This window comes from Thermobia domestica, chromosome 12 (genome assembly GCF_964235325.1).
Source record: "Thermobia domestica chromosome 12, izTheDome1.hap1.1, whole genome shotgun sequence".
NCBI classification, from domain to species: domain Eukaryota; kingdom Metazoa; phylum Arthropoda; class Insecta; order Zygentoma; family Lepismatidae; genus Thermobia; species Thermobia domestica.
The window spans coordinates 184,276,310-184,292,676 of record NC_137465.1 but is presented as its reverse complement, the minus strand read 5'-3'; the positions used below and the strand labels follow the sequence as shown (position 1 = coordinate 184,292,676).

The window sequence follows — 16,367 nt, the reverse complement described above, 5'->3', positions numbered from 1 at the left end:
TGCCAAGAGGGAAGACTTCCAAGTTATTTCCTTGAAGCAGAGGATTGTTGGCAAAGATACTTGATTTATCGACGGAAAAGGTGTATTATGTAAAGCCTGTGTTAAACAAGTACAACATGCATAGTAGCGGTTCTAGAAGGTAAAAACTGGGTAGGCAGCCAGAACACAGACTATGATAGGTATATCATGATTTTACTATAAACTTTCAAAAATATATAAATAATTTTAGGTACTAAAAAAGATGGGGGCCTAGGTTACCTGGCCCTGGGCTAAAACCGCCACTGAACATACACTCAGGTACAAGATTCTTTTTTCAGTATGTAGAAAAGCGAATATATACATCTCTCAGAGGTCAACGACCATACAGTTTTCAGGATCAAATATCAAATCTTTGACCATCATGTATGCGACCCCTAAAATTTGGAGAACATCAAAAATCATTACAAAAAAATTGTGATATGTATCAGTAGGCCAAGGTATTCTTATCAATTTTTTCTAAATTTTTACGGCCATTGGTACCCTTAAAAATTTTGGAAGGTGTGTGTTCTTTTTCTGTGGAGTTTTAAGCTCTCTAGCAAATGATAAAACTGAAGAATGTAATTTTCAACTTTTCACTGCATTACATCTCTGGTGAGTGGGGTCTCTGGTTCAACCTCCGTTCACGTCAAGTGAGCTTTGTGGTGGACAAACATAGTGTGTATGGGTGTTCTGTGGGTTCTCCGGTTTCCCACCACTTTATTTATTCCACTATTGCATAAATAAAGCAATAGCCTAGCCTGCATCATCGTGGGACGTTAAACTGAAAGACTTAATTTTATTTTATTCTCAAATATGACACTGATGGAGTGGTCCGGAATAACTAGAACACACGTCGGGAAGAAATAGTCTTGAAGCCCAACCACAGCAAACCAGAGGACATCTGAGATAGACGTAATAACAGTAACAAGAACAGTCTTAAAGTCTTTAAGTTTTACGTCCCACGGTTATGCCGGTTAGGCTAAAGGAGACGGTGATGATGAGAGATGAGTGAAATGGTGGAATGAAGGAAGTGGGAGGAAACGGAAGAACCCCGAGAAAACCCATGAGCACGGTGTTTGTCCACCACAAAGTCCTCACGGCGCGAGCTGGGATCGAACCAGGGACCCCAAGCACCGAAAATAAACGCTCTACCACTGAGCCACCGCGCCCCCCAGTAACAAGAACAATAATAATAATAGCAATAACAATAATGATACTATATTAATTTCCTGACGCTTTAGCGTTTATTCACTCCTACTAATACTGAGACTCACCTTGACTCATAGGTGCAACCAAGCATCTCCAACACCCAAATTACATGGTGACCTTATGATATCATAATGAAATCTCTCCCAAGCATTCCCTCTTCTATATCACGCTTTTCTTGCAAAGTTTGGATGCGTGCATGATGACAAAAACAACGGTTTTCTTGCCTCTTTATCTTAATAATCCAAGAAAAGATAGTGGCCTTGGGAAGAACAAACGCTAGGTTTTGCCTTCGTCCGCTGTACTGTTTATTACCTGTAACATCAACACTATCACCTTTGTGGTGTGTGTTCACGACGGCGTAAGAATTAAGGTAACTGGAGATAAAGATATACGGTATATTCCTCCCACTATAGTTTGCGGTCCAAGAATAAACCAGAGGCACAATGTAGAAAAATATATTTTTTGGGGTAAATAGTTGTTAGTTATCTTCTTGCAACAGTTCTGTTAAGACACATCGAATTCTGCCCTTTTTGATGGAGATCCTTGTGTTCTTTAGATTGTGTATTTCCTTTTGCAACAGTGTTTGAAATTTGGTTTTTATCATGAGAAGAATCCCTACGGGATTTTTCATATCTTTAGTAATTTTTGGAGTATTGTCGTTCCCAGCAAACGAGCATGGTATTGCAACCCAAAGGCTTTTGGATACATTGGCAGATACCATCTTAGGCACAGGCTTCCGGTTGTTGTACAATCTTTTGGATGATTGTAAGACATTGGATATATTTTCTTGTATCTCCAAAACGGCTAACACTTTTATCGATAGGGCGAAAAAGATGGACTACTTGTCGTTCCCCAATGATGTGTACTTGGTGCGAAATGATAATATAACAAGTGATTCTGTGAATGGAGAAGGGCGGTATTTTGGATTTTTCGGTGAAGACAATGACAATAACGTTGAGATTGATGAACAAAATGAAGTGGATGTTGATAATACAAGCTTGGTGAACTACCACGAAGGAAATTCTTCACGGGAGGACAGTGAGGATTTGGTGATTGAGCAACCAGGAGAAAATGCATCGTTCTTTGATAAATTGACAAGCCTTTTCAATACGCATAGCCTTGAAATTGGACTTAATTATATTTTCCCAGGATTGCAACTAGAAATTACTCGCAGTAAAGGTGGCAAAGACGGAAATGTGGATATTAATTTAGTTCTTAATGAAGAACCACGGCTGGCAAAGCAACCTACAAGAATTGGTGGTGGTGGAGGAGGAGGTAATATTATTTTAAAAAATTTCTATTGCTCTATTGTATAGTTTCTAGCTATTTTCTAGTGTTCTAGTTTCTAGTTATCCAAATATATCATCCTACTTAATCTAAAATTTTAGGATTTGAAATTATAAAATATTTGAAAAGTAATGTACTGTGAAGCAATATATTCAGCAATATATTGCAGTTTTGTAGTGTGGGCTCTTAATACATTACACAACTTGAAAGACAGGGATTATCATATATGGCGGTAAATAGTGTCACTAAATCACTTAGTTTTACCTTACATTCGGATAACGTTCAGTACGTACTAGTTCAATTCTAAAAAATAATGCAAATTAAAATTAAATGTTATGAACACTTGAGTGACAGTGCGTTAACTACTAACTAAGCAATTCATGGTCTAAAGAGCCTGGGGATTACTTAGAAGGATAAACAAAAGAAATACTACGATTTTTGGAGCAGGAGACTCGGGTACAATTCTCTGTGGAAATTCAACTGTTTTGGGTTCTTCTCTGAGCTATAGATCCACTTCTCATATTTAATATAGCCTAAGTAATGGACAAGGACTTCAAACTCGAAATAAAGCAAAACAAATCTCGCTTCCTACGTTTCCACTTCCTGAAGGTCACAAGAATAAACCAACGAAAACTCTTTTTCCCTTTAGAGCAGGCAGTTAACAATTTCGTGATCATATTAATAATAGGTATATTTTACTTTTGTATTCTTGCAGTTCTTATTTCACTTTGGGTTTTTAATAACAAAAGTCTCAAAACTATACATGAATAGTCAATCTATAAAATATATCTACACGCGAACTTTAATGGAAAGGAATTTCACAAGTCCTGTTTCAGAATGATATTTTGGCTGTCTTGTTGCTGCCTGTCATGGCGCCAGCATGATAAGTTTAAAATTTAAAATCTTACAAGAATTAGGCACTTCTGTTAGGTTCTTGAAAAAAGATTGTGAAATGTTGTTCCATTAATACTCACGTAACATTATTCTCGTATAGATTGACTACATTGTACAGTTTTAGTTTTTTTTTTTTCGGAAAGTTTTAATATTATAAAAATGGATTTGAAATAATAATTGTAAAGGTACAATCAAAATATACGTTATACGGTAGAATACTCACTATTAGATTTCTTCTTTTCGAATGTTCCCTCTTGTCCCGCCCCTAATTATTAAATAATTTTTAGACATAAATATAAATCTGTATTGCGCAGAAAACACAGTTTGGCCTTTAGACGTTTGAAACCACATATCAAATGGAAACATAACACCTAAAATATGATTTTTATCAATAAAACACCCTCTTAGACAATTTCCGTGCACCGTGCTAATAGAACATGAAACCTTTGACTACATTTTTTTTTTTTTTTAAAAAATGTGAATATTCTTTTATATGTACGACTCCTTTAATGTGGGATATTCCTGACACCTGTACACAGTTTTGGAAACTAAACACAGTCTCCAAGTCACATCTGACCCGATGGGAGAACATTTTTTTTTTTTTTTAAGAATTTTCTAGAAACAAATTCCCAACGATGTTTGAATTATTCGCATGGGACACATGTATCCCGTTGATAGTCAAAAGTTAAAGCAATAATATTCGCTAATGTAGTATCACGTTTTACGTAGTTGAATAGCAATACCTACATCAGCTGAACAGGTTTTGTCTTCATGTTATTATTAAATATTCTGCCTGTTGGTGGGTCCTGGGAGTAATAGATTTCACATTCAGTTAGGTTAGGATTTGGAAATGTTTTTTTCCACATTTCTCGATTTTCAGTTTTCACTTTTAAGTACCAATATTTTCTTCTAGTCTTCAAATCATTGATATGTGGTGTTCTTCTTCTTCCTCTCCTTACTTTCCTTCCATCTTAACCTGAATGGCGGCATAAGGAAGATAATTTCATCACAAAATGTGTCCAATCCAGTTGGCCTTTTATCGAAAGATACTGGTTAAGAGAGTCCGCTTCTCTCCTAATGGTTTTTAAAACATCTTCGTTTGTTACTTTTTCCATGCATTTTATTATTTCTATCTTTCCCCAACACCACATTTCAAAGCTCTCTAAATATTCTTCTCTAACTTCCATAATGCCCTAGTCTCCAAACCATACAATCCTATGTTCCATACATAGCACTTGACCAGCTTTTACTTTAGTCTAATGTTATAATAAAAAAGGTAAATTTACAACAAAAGGACTAATTTTGCCATCCTGTTCCTTTTAAATTTAGAGCTTGAAAATATTTTTATGAGCAGCCTAGCGAATAATTAATGCGAATTTGTCTTATACTTTTTTTTTAAAAAAGGCCCGAGTTAATATTTTTTTGACCACTTATATAGGCCCTTCCTCTCACTTTTACATCCTTCATTTGTAGGACAGTACCTGTTTGTCTTTCTGTTTTTAGTTTTGCTTCCTTTTCTTCACCTAAAACTATTTTGGAATTGGAAACTGTCCTGTTATTCTTAAAACAAAAAAATTTAGATACAGGATCACAACTGGTAAACATGGCTTACAAATGAAGGATGTAAATAAATGAAAAAAATTCGTTTTTCCTTTTCTTTTTTTTTTTCCAATAAACTGCACAATATCATTACATAGGAGTGATCTTTTCTTGCTAGTTGCTAAGTCACATGTTGTGAGATAGAGGATAAAAATAAATACAATTTCCACATTGATTTCTTTTAATTAGCTTCTTGAGGTTGAGTCTGATGTATTTGCTGACACCGTGTATATATATGAAGATTTGATATAAACAAATAGGAAGACACTACAAATGCATTCTGTACGTTTCTGTAAGACAGCGATGTCTTTAAAATACTTACCATTTAACTTTTATTGCATTAACATTTGGGATTGATTTCAAAACTGTTTTCTTTTTTCTTTTCTTTTTTTCTTCTGAATAATACATTTGGTGTTTACGAAACTTTGCAAAGTTGTTGGTGAAATATTAATCTTTTCTAGCAACGGGGACCAAAATAACAAAAAAAAAAAAAAAAAAAAAAAAATCCTAAAGTATTTCCTGAATTTCAGCTGAACTAACCATCTTATTTAAAAATTAGTTGACAACATTTATAAAAGCCAATTTTAACGGTGAAGATAAGGCACATTTCATTAACATGCAACTATTCTGGCAGCAGAAACAGACAATTTTCTGAAAATACCTGCTTTTCTTTCTTTTTTTTTTTTAAAAAAATACCCCAATATGAAATGAATTTTTAATACTTTTCCTATAAAATGAAGTGTGAAGATTAAACATTTTCATGTCAATATTCGTCAAGGAGAACATAACATTGACTTTCTTCCGTCTAATTTTTTAGTCTTCTGGCAAAAACTTTACTATCTACTAGTGTTGTTAGAATATTGAAAATAAGCTACAAAAATTTGTTTTTTTTTCTCGAAAACTAAGCATTAGAATTTACCCATACGCATGTTATTTTATTCACTTCGATGTAAACTGTCAACCTTATATATACTACATGTGTTATATTGAAACAATACGCATTTCAGTTAAACAGAAATTAATAGTTAATAGTTAGTCATAATTTTAGGATACATATAATTTTAAAAAAAATCTTTAAGTTTAACGTCCCACGATTATGCTCGTTAGGCTAAGGGGTACGGAAGATAAATGGAGGCGAATGATTGGTGAATAGAATAATTGGTGGAATGAAATTATAGGAGGAAAAGAAATATCCCAAGAAAATCCGCGGGCACAATGTTGTTCACCACAAAATTATAGCTACTTGGCCGGGGGGATCGAACTAGGGATTCCATGTACCAGAGGTAAGCGCTCTACCACTGCTTTCTACATACCATTAACCATACTGAAGAATTTAATGGGAATATACTCAGGGATAAAAGGGGATGTGAAAAGGTAGAGGGACGCATGACATCATGCAATCTCCCATGCTTGTCTTTACTCATTGTAATTTTTTAGGAACTGGGGGTAACCATAGACATTTTTGGGAAATGGAGTAACTCTGTCTCTCCGTGTTCTCCCTCACTTTTATCCCTAGATATACTTTAATATCAATTTTATCTTACATGGTGGCAATGGCGCAAATACCGGGGGATGAGAGGTACATGTCCTCTCAAATCTAGGAACTGGGGGGACAGTCCCTCCCCGAATAATCCGATTTAAAATGTTTTTTTTTTTAAAGAAATGTGATGATTAGTGTCCGATTACTACAAAGGAAGTGAGATGTATCAAAATTGCTTAAAAACAAACAAACAAACAAACAAACAAACAAAAATTATGGGTCTTACCTTCCGCACCAATGTTGAAGCCAGATTTACGCTGCTGCGTGGTGGCATGATTCTCATACAGTAGCATTAACATGATTCTCATACAGCATTTAGGTTTAAAAAAAAAAAAAATACTATTTTTTCCCTCATTTTCTCTAAAAAAGACGCATAAGAAAATGCCTATTACACATACCTATCTCATTTTGTTCAGTCTATCAATTTATATATCTATCAATTTATATACCATATATCAGTCTATCAATATGGTCTATCAATTTATGCATGTCTCATCTTTCTGTTATTGTCCCTCCCTTAAACATTATACATACATTTTTGCTGTTTTGAACAAAAGTTTGTTCCGCTTCAAGCTAAATATGAATTCTTATCACTGGTGTATCAGTGGCAGTTAGTAGTCTGAGAAATTATTTTGTTTTTCCTTTCGTTTTAAATACCATTCAAAGTCATATTTTCCAAGATTTAGCATGATAGTGGAAAATGTTATATATATATATATATATATATATATATATATATATATATATAAAGAAAAAGTATTTGTCCTTATTTAAAAAAACCGAGGATAGAGAAAGCAACAGACATGTTTAAATATATCATTTTATTTATCTTTTTTTTTATATAAAAAAAGAAACTTCCATAATATATAATTTGCTACACTGGATGAAGTTCGTAATAGCTGCTTAGCTTTTGTCATGCTTAAGGTTAGTACCTATGCAAAACAAATATTTACACTGAAGGCTCGCATGAAATAAGTTACAGCAAAAGAAAGGCTATAATTTACTCTCATGCATTAAAAAGATTTTTTTTTCTTTTTTGATTTTAGCACTGGTTTTCACTTTCAAATTTTTACAATTTCAATATTAAAGATGATAGGAATATCATCTAGCAACATCAAGACGCAGTAATATATGTAATACACTTAAGAGAGATCACACGCAAGTAGATAATAATTGAGCTAGAGTCAACTAAGAATTTCAATTTAACACGTTTCATTTTAACTTATCTTCAGTTTGAGCTTGTTTTTTTAAAAAGGCTCAATAGTGCAAAATACGACAGATACGTTAACTCATTAAACCAAACGTGCCAATTTGCGTAACATTAGTAGGCGTCAGTGGCGTATTTAGGGGGGGGGGCTTCCGGGCTTAAGCCCCCCCGAAATCTTACTATAGTAAAGTATATGAAATATCTTGCAGAATTTTCATATTTTCAGGCAAAGCCCCCCCCCGAAAGTTAGCAAAGCCCCTCCCGAAACAAAATCGTAAATACGCCACTGGTAGGCGTGTAGGGAATAACACATTCCACAAGGGGTGTTTCCACACGAGGGATCCATCGGATTCGTATCCCCCCCCCAAAAGCAAATTTCGTAACTCGGTTAATATTCGTACACTTTACTTACACCTCCTTAACCAAGCCCGTCCTCGACTCGATAGCCCTTGTCTATTTCTCAGAGAAGTCGGGCGAAGCCGCTGCGTGTCTCCTATGGGATACGTCCTAATATTTTTCAAGGCTTTGTTTAGCCGATTCATCATAGCGGTTTTAGCTTAGTTTTTACGTACGGATGTCCTTCCTGACGTCAACTATACTCATTTTACTGGGCTTGTAAGAGTCACCAACTTGGGCTGAATTGCCCCCTGTTGTAATTTATTTTATTAATAAACGTTTTCCTTATGGTGTTTACAATTATTTACAATTGTTTACAATTACAAGAACACACCCAGCGGTTGCGTGAGTGACGTGCAACCATCAGGGATAAAGAGTCGGGTAAGTTCAACATTGTACGGTTTCTACACCTACTCTTCATCTTGATTGGTTCTCCATGAATCAGCGAGGAGCAGGAGATTTATCTGTTCTATAGAAGACCAGGAAACGTCAGTCATGAACTCTATCAGGTTGTCCTTGGTCATATTTGGACTTTTACCAGCATATGAACGAATATTATGTGAATCGGGACGTTTGTTAGCTAGAAAGCGGCCTCATTCACGTCATCTTTACGACAGTATACAGGGGCGAACCAAGACAAAATTTTCACCAGGGCAAAGTGACTTTTTGCCGCCCCCTAGTCCTAGCCTATATTTTGCATTTTATTACAGTGATTTTAATATTTTAAACCCATTTTTCAAAAAGAAAAAATAATTTAAATACATGATAAGGTATATTTAGTACTTAAAAATGATATCAATTACATTGTGTTTTTTATTATTATTTATGTAACGATATGTATAGACAAAAACAATATCGAACAGCATTTATTGAATATTACTAACGGTGACATAATTACTGCTATATTGTAAATTGTTTTGTTATATAATCAGGATTCATTCCACCATATATCCGACTATGTAACAATCTATTATAATAACGTGAAATACCTATAGAAACATTTCACATATGTCCAACGTGTTTTACGCACAGCAATATAAACAACCCCTTTTATGTAGGTCCTAGTAGTTGAAGTCCATAGTATTCATAAAATTATGAATTTGTGCAAAAGCTGAACACTTACAAGACTAAAGCTTAATAACAGGTTTTACGATCTATTAGAAATCCTCTAACTTTCGTAAGTTTCATATGTCAATGTGAAACCACATCAAAGTCAATTTAGGGAACTTTATGAGAAAGCGTTTATATGTTTTTTTTCCCTTAAATACAGTACCTTAAAATCTATAATAATTTACACAAATAGTTTTCTTAATTTTGCAACCTTTGGTCTCAGGCGTGATAATTAATAGCATAACAAAACTTAAGGAAAACTAAATAAAAATTTAAATTCCACTATTACTGAAAATTAACAACAAATTAACAATTTTAAATACTTTTGTTTTGAGCACCTCACAACAATTACAACATAAACTTCCGATCTCTTTTGTCTGCAAAATCTCTGACAATGATATACTGTCAATGTCTTGGAGAATGTCGAACTCAATCGACATCATGAAGAGTCCCACGAGGCGCTTCTGGCACATGGCAGATCTCAAATATTTTTAAATTAATTTTAATTTTGAGAAGCTCCTTTCGCCTGAAGCCACGCTGACAGGAAGAGTGAGGGCAATTCTGAGTGCACATTAAGGAAATTTTCAGTCGGCTGCTAACTCATCAAGTATTTTAATTGTTCAATGGGGCTTTTAGCCTTTTTTCATCTGTTAGCAGAGAGAGTAAAATCAATAGTATCTGTTGAAGTTATAAACCATCAATATCACAATGCTCTTCATCTGTTAAAGCCACTTGAAGGTCAGCACAGTTCTTCATCAAGGAATCCTTGTCTTCATTTTTGATCTTGTATAGAAACCCAAATAGGTCTTGATGGTGGCTTAGTTGAAACGACAGTTATTCTAGTCAACTTATGGTTTGACCCAAAATATGAAAATAAAAACTACTTTTGAAAGAAATTTTGGTACCCGCAATGCGCGCTTTAGGGACCTCATTTTAAAACTTATGTTTGGGTTTCCGTGGTCGTAATTGTAATTCATTTGGAAATAGGGGGTCGGTTTCGAGAGTCTCTGCAATTTCTCTTGCATCCACTAATATCTCTTCAAACCCTCTATCGGTTCGCGTTGCTTCAAAATGGAAAAGTTTACATTACCTGGGAAAAGTTTACAAAGAACATGGCCCACTATAGACAATACCATCTCCTACTCCACTATTTCTTCTACATGACATGTCTCCATTTGTCGGTACAGTCCCCCTAGTATTGTGAAACTCTCTTCTTCTATGGTGGAATAGCAAAAAGATGTTGTACTTGATGCTACTTTTCAAGAACCAAAAAAGTCAGTAGAAAACACGTCATAAAATTTACTTTTTGAGGCTCATTTTGGCGCCCTTCTGGCTTTGGCGCCCCAGGCAGTTGCGAGGGTTGCCCAGCCCTTGGTCCGCCCCTGACAGTATTGCTACATTGCCATAGCATGGAACACCTGTTACAGAGGTCTTAATTTGTATTGGCCACTATTGATTTCAATAGACAGTATGTGTCAAGAGCCATATGTCAGATGACTCCTTTCCCGTATATTCTTCTTGCGCTAAATCCAACATGGCTGTTTTCTAGATGTCCCCCATGATATACATTATGCCTATTTAGTGGAGCTCTACATGCATTCCTCACATCCAACATTTGACCTCAATCCCTCTACTTGTTTCAAAATTAACATTGCATTTCTAGACATGTTCTACTTTGCCCCCATTTATTTCCCACCCAGTATACGGTCTGCCACTAAACACCCTCTTTTTCTCTGTTTCTGGTGCTGAATTCTGTGCTAGCAATCATATTCATCAATTGAATTCACCAAATCGTAATAGTAACTCGTTAGTTGGACTTAAAGTTTCAAAAAATTACAGCTGATCTAAATTCATAACTATTTCTTAACATACTAGAGAAACATCGTTTATTTCTAAACAACAATATTTTTTGCTGATTCAGATAAGTTTGAGCGAGAATAAGAAAACATTTCTATCTAACATTTAACAAAATTAAGTCAAAGCCAAATTGAAAAAAAGGAAGAATACTGAATTTGGTTTACCAAAAACCCCTTCATATATTTACTCTTTTGTGAGACTGTCCAGGAGACACGAAATCTCAAGTACTACTTCATTTATCATCATCAATTTCGGCCATCATGTAGAGAATCAAAAGTTAAAGTCCATTCAACTGATCCCAAGATATGGACAATCGAACATCGGTTCCCCATGTATTCCTATTAGGATAAGGACTAGGATTAGGATTAGGATTAGGATTAGGACCACCCGCAGTTTTGTTGAGATTTGCGGGCTAGTATGGTGCTCAGGTTGCAAAATATTAATCTGGCGTGGAATACAAAAATGCGAAACTAGATGACTCTTTATTTTACAAATCCAAATACTTAAACGTTTTCTGTTTTTAAGCATTTGTTTATTTTAAAGTATACTTGATTTGATTTAAGGTAAAATTTATATGTTTAAGTCTAGCCTTGGAAAAAAATTAGCTTTTTAAGGAGTTTGCTTCACCAAAAACAAAACCAATCTCCTCCAGTTAGTGTATATTGCTACTAGGTTTATTAGTGCTGAAGTCACCTTACTTCAATGAGATGTGTATTTAATAATAAGGAGGTATGTTGTTTCTACATTACATGAATACTATTCACCATTTTATTGATGTTTTAATGTAATTCAGTGCTATAACTTGTGAGAGACATTGAAGTTCTTTGGCGTTCGAGGGAGCGGGGCCAACTTTAGGATAAAATTTCGTGATTCCGTGTGATACGATACGAGCATGAATGTGATTCATGGAAAATCTAGATTCATCATGCACATAAATTCAAATGTCACGAAAACATGATCTCTGTCCACTTCAGTAAAATGTCTACTAGAGCCGGATTTAGGTTTGGTGGGACCTTAAAGGGCCCTTTATGTGTCCAGATGAACGTAGACATCCTATATACAGATATGAAGAAAATAGTGATATTTTAGGAAGCAGGCTAGCAGAAGGAACACTATTACTTATATCATAGGAGACTATACAACAAGAAGCATTCTTGTTATATGTCTTTTTTCTCACCTTAACCATAGGTTGGTGGGCAACATGGAAATTTTTAAAACGTTTCTCTCACTTGGGAAAGATGTTTCGTACTTTGATAAGGTCGCTTCTTCGTAACTGCATCTAGATATTCTATTCTTGGTCTTTCTTTTCTTGGTTTTCCTTCTTCCTTTATCTCAATCAACACGGTGATCTAATCAGAATGCCGAATAATATAGCCAAGCATGCTGTTTCTTCTTTTTCCTATTATCTTCATGATCGGTCGCCCTTCATTGGCTTTCTTTGGTACGTCTTCATTCCTTTTCCTTCCGGTGCGTTCTGCTCTAACACCACGTTTCAAATGCTTCCAGCATGAATATTTCTGCTTTCCTCAATGTCCACGTTTCTGATCCGTAAAGCACCACGCTCCATACTAGAGTCAATAAATCGTTTCAGAACGTCCAACGACACATTTCTTGATGTTAACAATCGTCTTTTCCAATTGAATGCTAGTTTAGCCTTCGGTACTCTGGAACTTACGAATTTTTCACTTCTTTCATCCAATGATATTACACTTCCTAAATAGGGAAACGTCTTAACATCTTCAATTTTCTCTCCCTCTAGCCATACTTTGCCCTTCCTGTCCTGTTTTTGTTCACTTTATCAGTTTAGTTTTCTTCTTTTTTTATTCTTCACTTGCATGTTGTTCCCAGTTGGTCGTTCAAGTTTGAAAGTGCTTCCTGCATGTCCCTTTCGTTCTTCATTATCAGCGCTATGTCATGAGCGAACCTTATTGTGCTGAAAACCTGGACATTTACTTTTACGCCTTTCTCGTTTTAATCAAAGAATTCTTTCATAGCCTCTTCTATATAGACGTTGAACAGGAGAGGTGAAAGTCCACATCCTTGAGTCCTCCTAGACTTATTCGTGCTTCCTTCTGATCTCTTCCTATAACAGACGTCTGGTTCCTGTAAAGTTGGTATATTATTCTTCTATCTCTGTAATCCACTTTCATATTCTTTGACGATCTGAACATGATATTCAAATCTACGTTGTCAAAAGTTTTTTTTTAAAATATCTACAAATGCTATCAGAATTAGTTTGTTCATTCGGATGTGCTGTTCGATGATCAACTGTAGACTTAGTACTGCTTCCTTTGTTCCCCCTTTTTCTCCTAAATCGTTCTTCGAGTTTCCCTTCCAATCGTTATGCGACGATTTTGGTCAGTATTTTTGGTGCGTAGGAAAGCAAACTTAACGTTCTGTGTTCTTCACCTTTCCGTGCGCCTTTTCTCTTCCGTGAGTCAATATGCTTTTCTCGAAGTCTCTTGGTATTTTTGCCGGGGTATACATTTAATTAATAAGATTAAATAGTTTCTACTTTGTTGCTATTCCGAAGTTCTTAATCACTTCCGTTGGTATTTGGCCTATTCCTGGGGCTTTCCCATGTTGCATTTTCTCCAAAGCACTGTCGAATTCGCACTGTAAAATTGATGGTCCTAATTCATTTTCATCGACGTCTTCTTTCTTTTCTATCTCTTCTTCGTTCACGCTGTCTCCTTTGTAGAGTTCTTCAATGCATTCTTTCCATATTCTTGTTATCTGCTTCTCTTCCATCACCGTTGTCCCATCCTTGTACATGATAATGCCTGTGCGTTTCTTTTTCTCACCGAACTGTTTTCTAACCTTTCTATCTGCCGTTTCTGTATTGCCTTTGACTATATTTTCCTCAATTTCCTTGCACTAGTTCTTTTTCCAGTTTTCTCTGGCCTTCTTTATTTCTCTCTTGAAATAATTTCTGCACCTTCTGTATTCCTCTTCTTTGTTTGTTACTTTGAAGTGTCTATTTTTTCCATTATTTCCAATATTTCTGCTGCTATCCAGACGACCCGCTCGGGAGAATAATGCTCCCAGGAGTACGTCTTTTTCGAGCACTACTCTAGCCAGCTGTCGTCATGTGGGGCCCGACGATTCAACTTGTAGTGCTTCCCAAGTTGATGGAAGTGCTGCCGAATGGTTTCTCCACTCACACTGAATTGTAGTCCCAGTTTCTCAGATGTCTGGCCACTGTTCACCTCAATGGCTGCATGAAGATCTTTATTTTGTACATGTGTTGGTCTTCCGGCACGCGGTTCGTCCTTGAATGTTTCGTCACCGTTCTTGAACATGTTAAACCGCCGCTGCACTGTCTGCGATACCCTTAACAAAGGCCTAGCATATCTTCCTCCCCGTTGCGTTTGAGCTCGTACAGCGTAGATGTCCTTATGACGGTCTGTAGATGTCTCATGTTCACTCTGTCCTTACGCAAGTTCACGGTGTAATTGAACTGCCACAACCAGGTTGTGTGTTGAATATACTGACCACACCAACAAATGACCTTCGCCTATCTCCATTTGCATTCAACTTATGGTGTGAGGGCCAATTGAACATAGGTCTCCACAAAAAGCGACAGAACTTTCTTGGTTACTTTTATATTACATTTTCTTATTTTTCTTTCCATGGTGTTTTCTAAGGACTGAGTAAAGATGGTGGTGTACCAAGTCCTTCCACCTCGCAGTGAAACAACCATAGAAGACATCCTGCCTGTTTTTGTTCACATCTGAGCCTTGCCGATGTCAATCATCTTCAGCCTGTGTCGTAATGGTGGCCAACTACCATAATATTTCACTTCGTCTGGCTCTTACCCTAATGACCTGTCTGGCATGGGAAGCCCTCTGATAGGAAAGTTATTTCCGGCATATCAATTGGGATCATTAGAGCACTCAATCCTCCCTGTCCACCGCGGCAAGGTGGTGATATTGAAGGGGGTTGTTATATGTAGATTTTATTTTATTTATTGTTTTTCTTAAACTTGGGAAATGTACATCCAATTTTTCGTCTAATTTTGCGGGACCTCAAGAGAGTGCGGCCCTAAACTATAGTTTGTTTAGTTTATACGTAAATCTAACACTGACATCTACTACTAGAGACCCCAGAAATAATATACAGGGTGTTTCGAAACAACAACAACAATATTTGGGAGGTGATTCCTGAGACCAAGATAAAACAAAAAGTATAGACCAACCTGGAGTCAGAAATGCTTCCTTTCGGAGCTATAGGCCGTAGTTATAGTTAAAATAAAAAATGAACTTTAAAGGTCCATAGCTCCAAAACTATGCGACCTACTGTAGTCGGGTCGAGACTTCACTTGGGAACTAATATGTGCCCTATCCAAAAATTCATGTTTCAGAATCCTAAGGTACTCACGCAACAATTTTCATAGAGGGAGTTCAGCTACGGGGATTTAATTTGAAGTACTCACCACCTAACCTCTATAAAAATTGTTGCCGCGGTACCGCAACAATATATTTCTTGACAATATTGCCCTGTATATATTTCTTGAGACTTCATGTTATATCAAATATTGTCCCTTTAACTTAACTAATGAAACTAGTGCTGCTGCTGTCCCATTATCTGAATTATATTTCCCTAAGATGAAGCATAAACGTAATCAGGGCTATTCTTCAGTGAAACACTGATTCCCCTACAAGTAATTAACATGCTTATTAACTTTTTTAAATTCCGGGAAGATTCATATTTTTCTTGGTCCCCCGACATCATATTTTCTAGGGAACACAGATATTAATGCTGGCCCTCCCAGTAAAACTTCCAAGACGCTAATGTCATTGCATGGCTATCTTCATTAATTTGAGTTAGATTTTACTGTATATTTTTAAATACGTGACTATTGTACTGTCTATTTTGGGAATTATAAGTGCCTAGTTTCTATGCTTTCAGGGCCTAAACATCTGGTCTCTAGCTATGAGGTTACCTCTTCTTTTCAAAGCTTCGAATAGTGTTGAAGTTATTTTCATTAAAAATAACTTCAAATAAAGATTAAAATCGGGACATTTAAAAATCACGATGGAGCGACGTCGGCACATTTGCTTTCGAAGCTGGATGGGCTATAACACTAATTAACACAGAAAAATTGGTTTACCCATTAGACACAGAAGTACCATTTTCAGAGTTCCCCAATAATTGTTTACAATGTTGCCACAGTAGTAGCTCTGGAGTGCGCTGAAAAATAGTACCAAATTGAAACAAAAAAGGGATTAATTCATTATTTTATACCAG

At 35.9% G+C, this 16,367-nt stretch overlaps 1 protein-coding gene across 1 annotated transcript in view; it reads left to right on the top strand.

Moving 5' to 3' along the window:
- Positions 1 to 1,815: 1,815 nt before the first annotated feature.
- The window catches only part of LOC145665828 (uncharacterized), a 90,983-nt gene continuing 76,431 nt past the window's right edge, over positions 1,816 to 16,367 (top strand). The window contains exon 1 of the mRNA XM_081732945.1: positions 1,816 to 2,502. Coding sequence (XP_081589071.1) covers positions 1,830 to 2,502 — 673 coding nt within the window. The 5' untranslated portion in view covers positions 1,816 to 1,829. The remainder of the gene's footprint in view (positions 2,503 to 16,367) is intronic.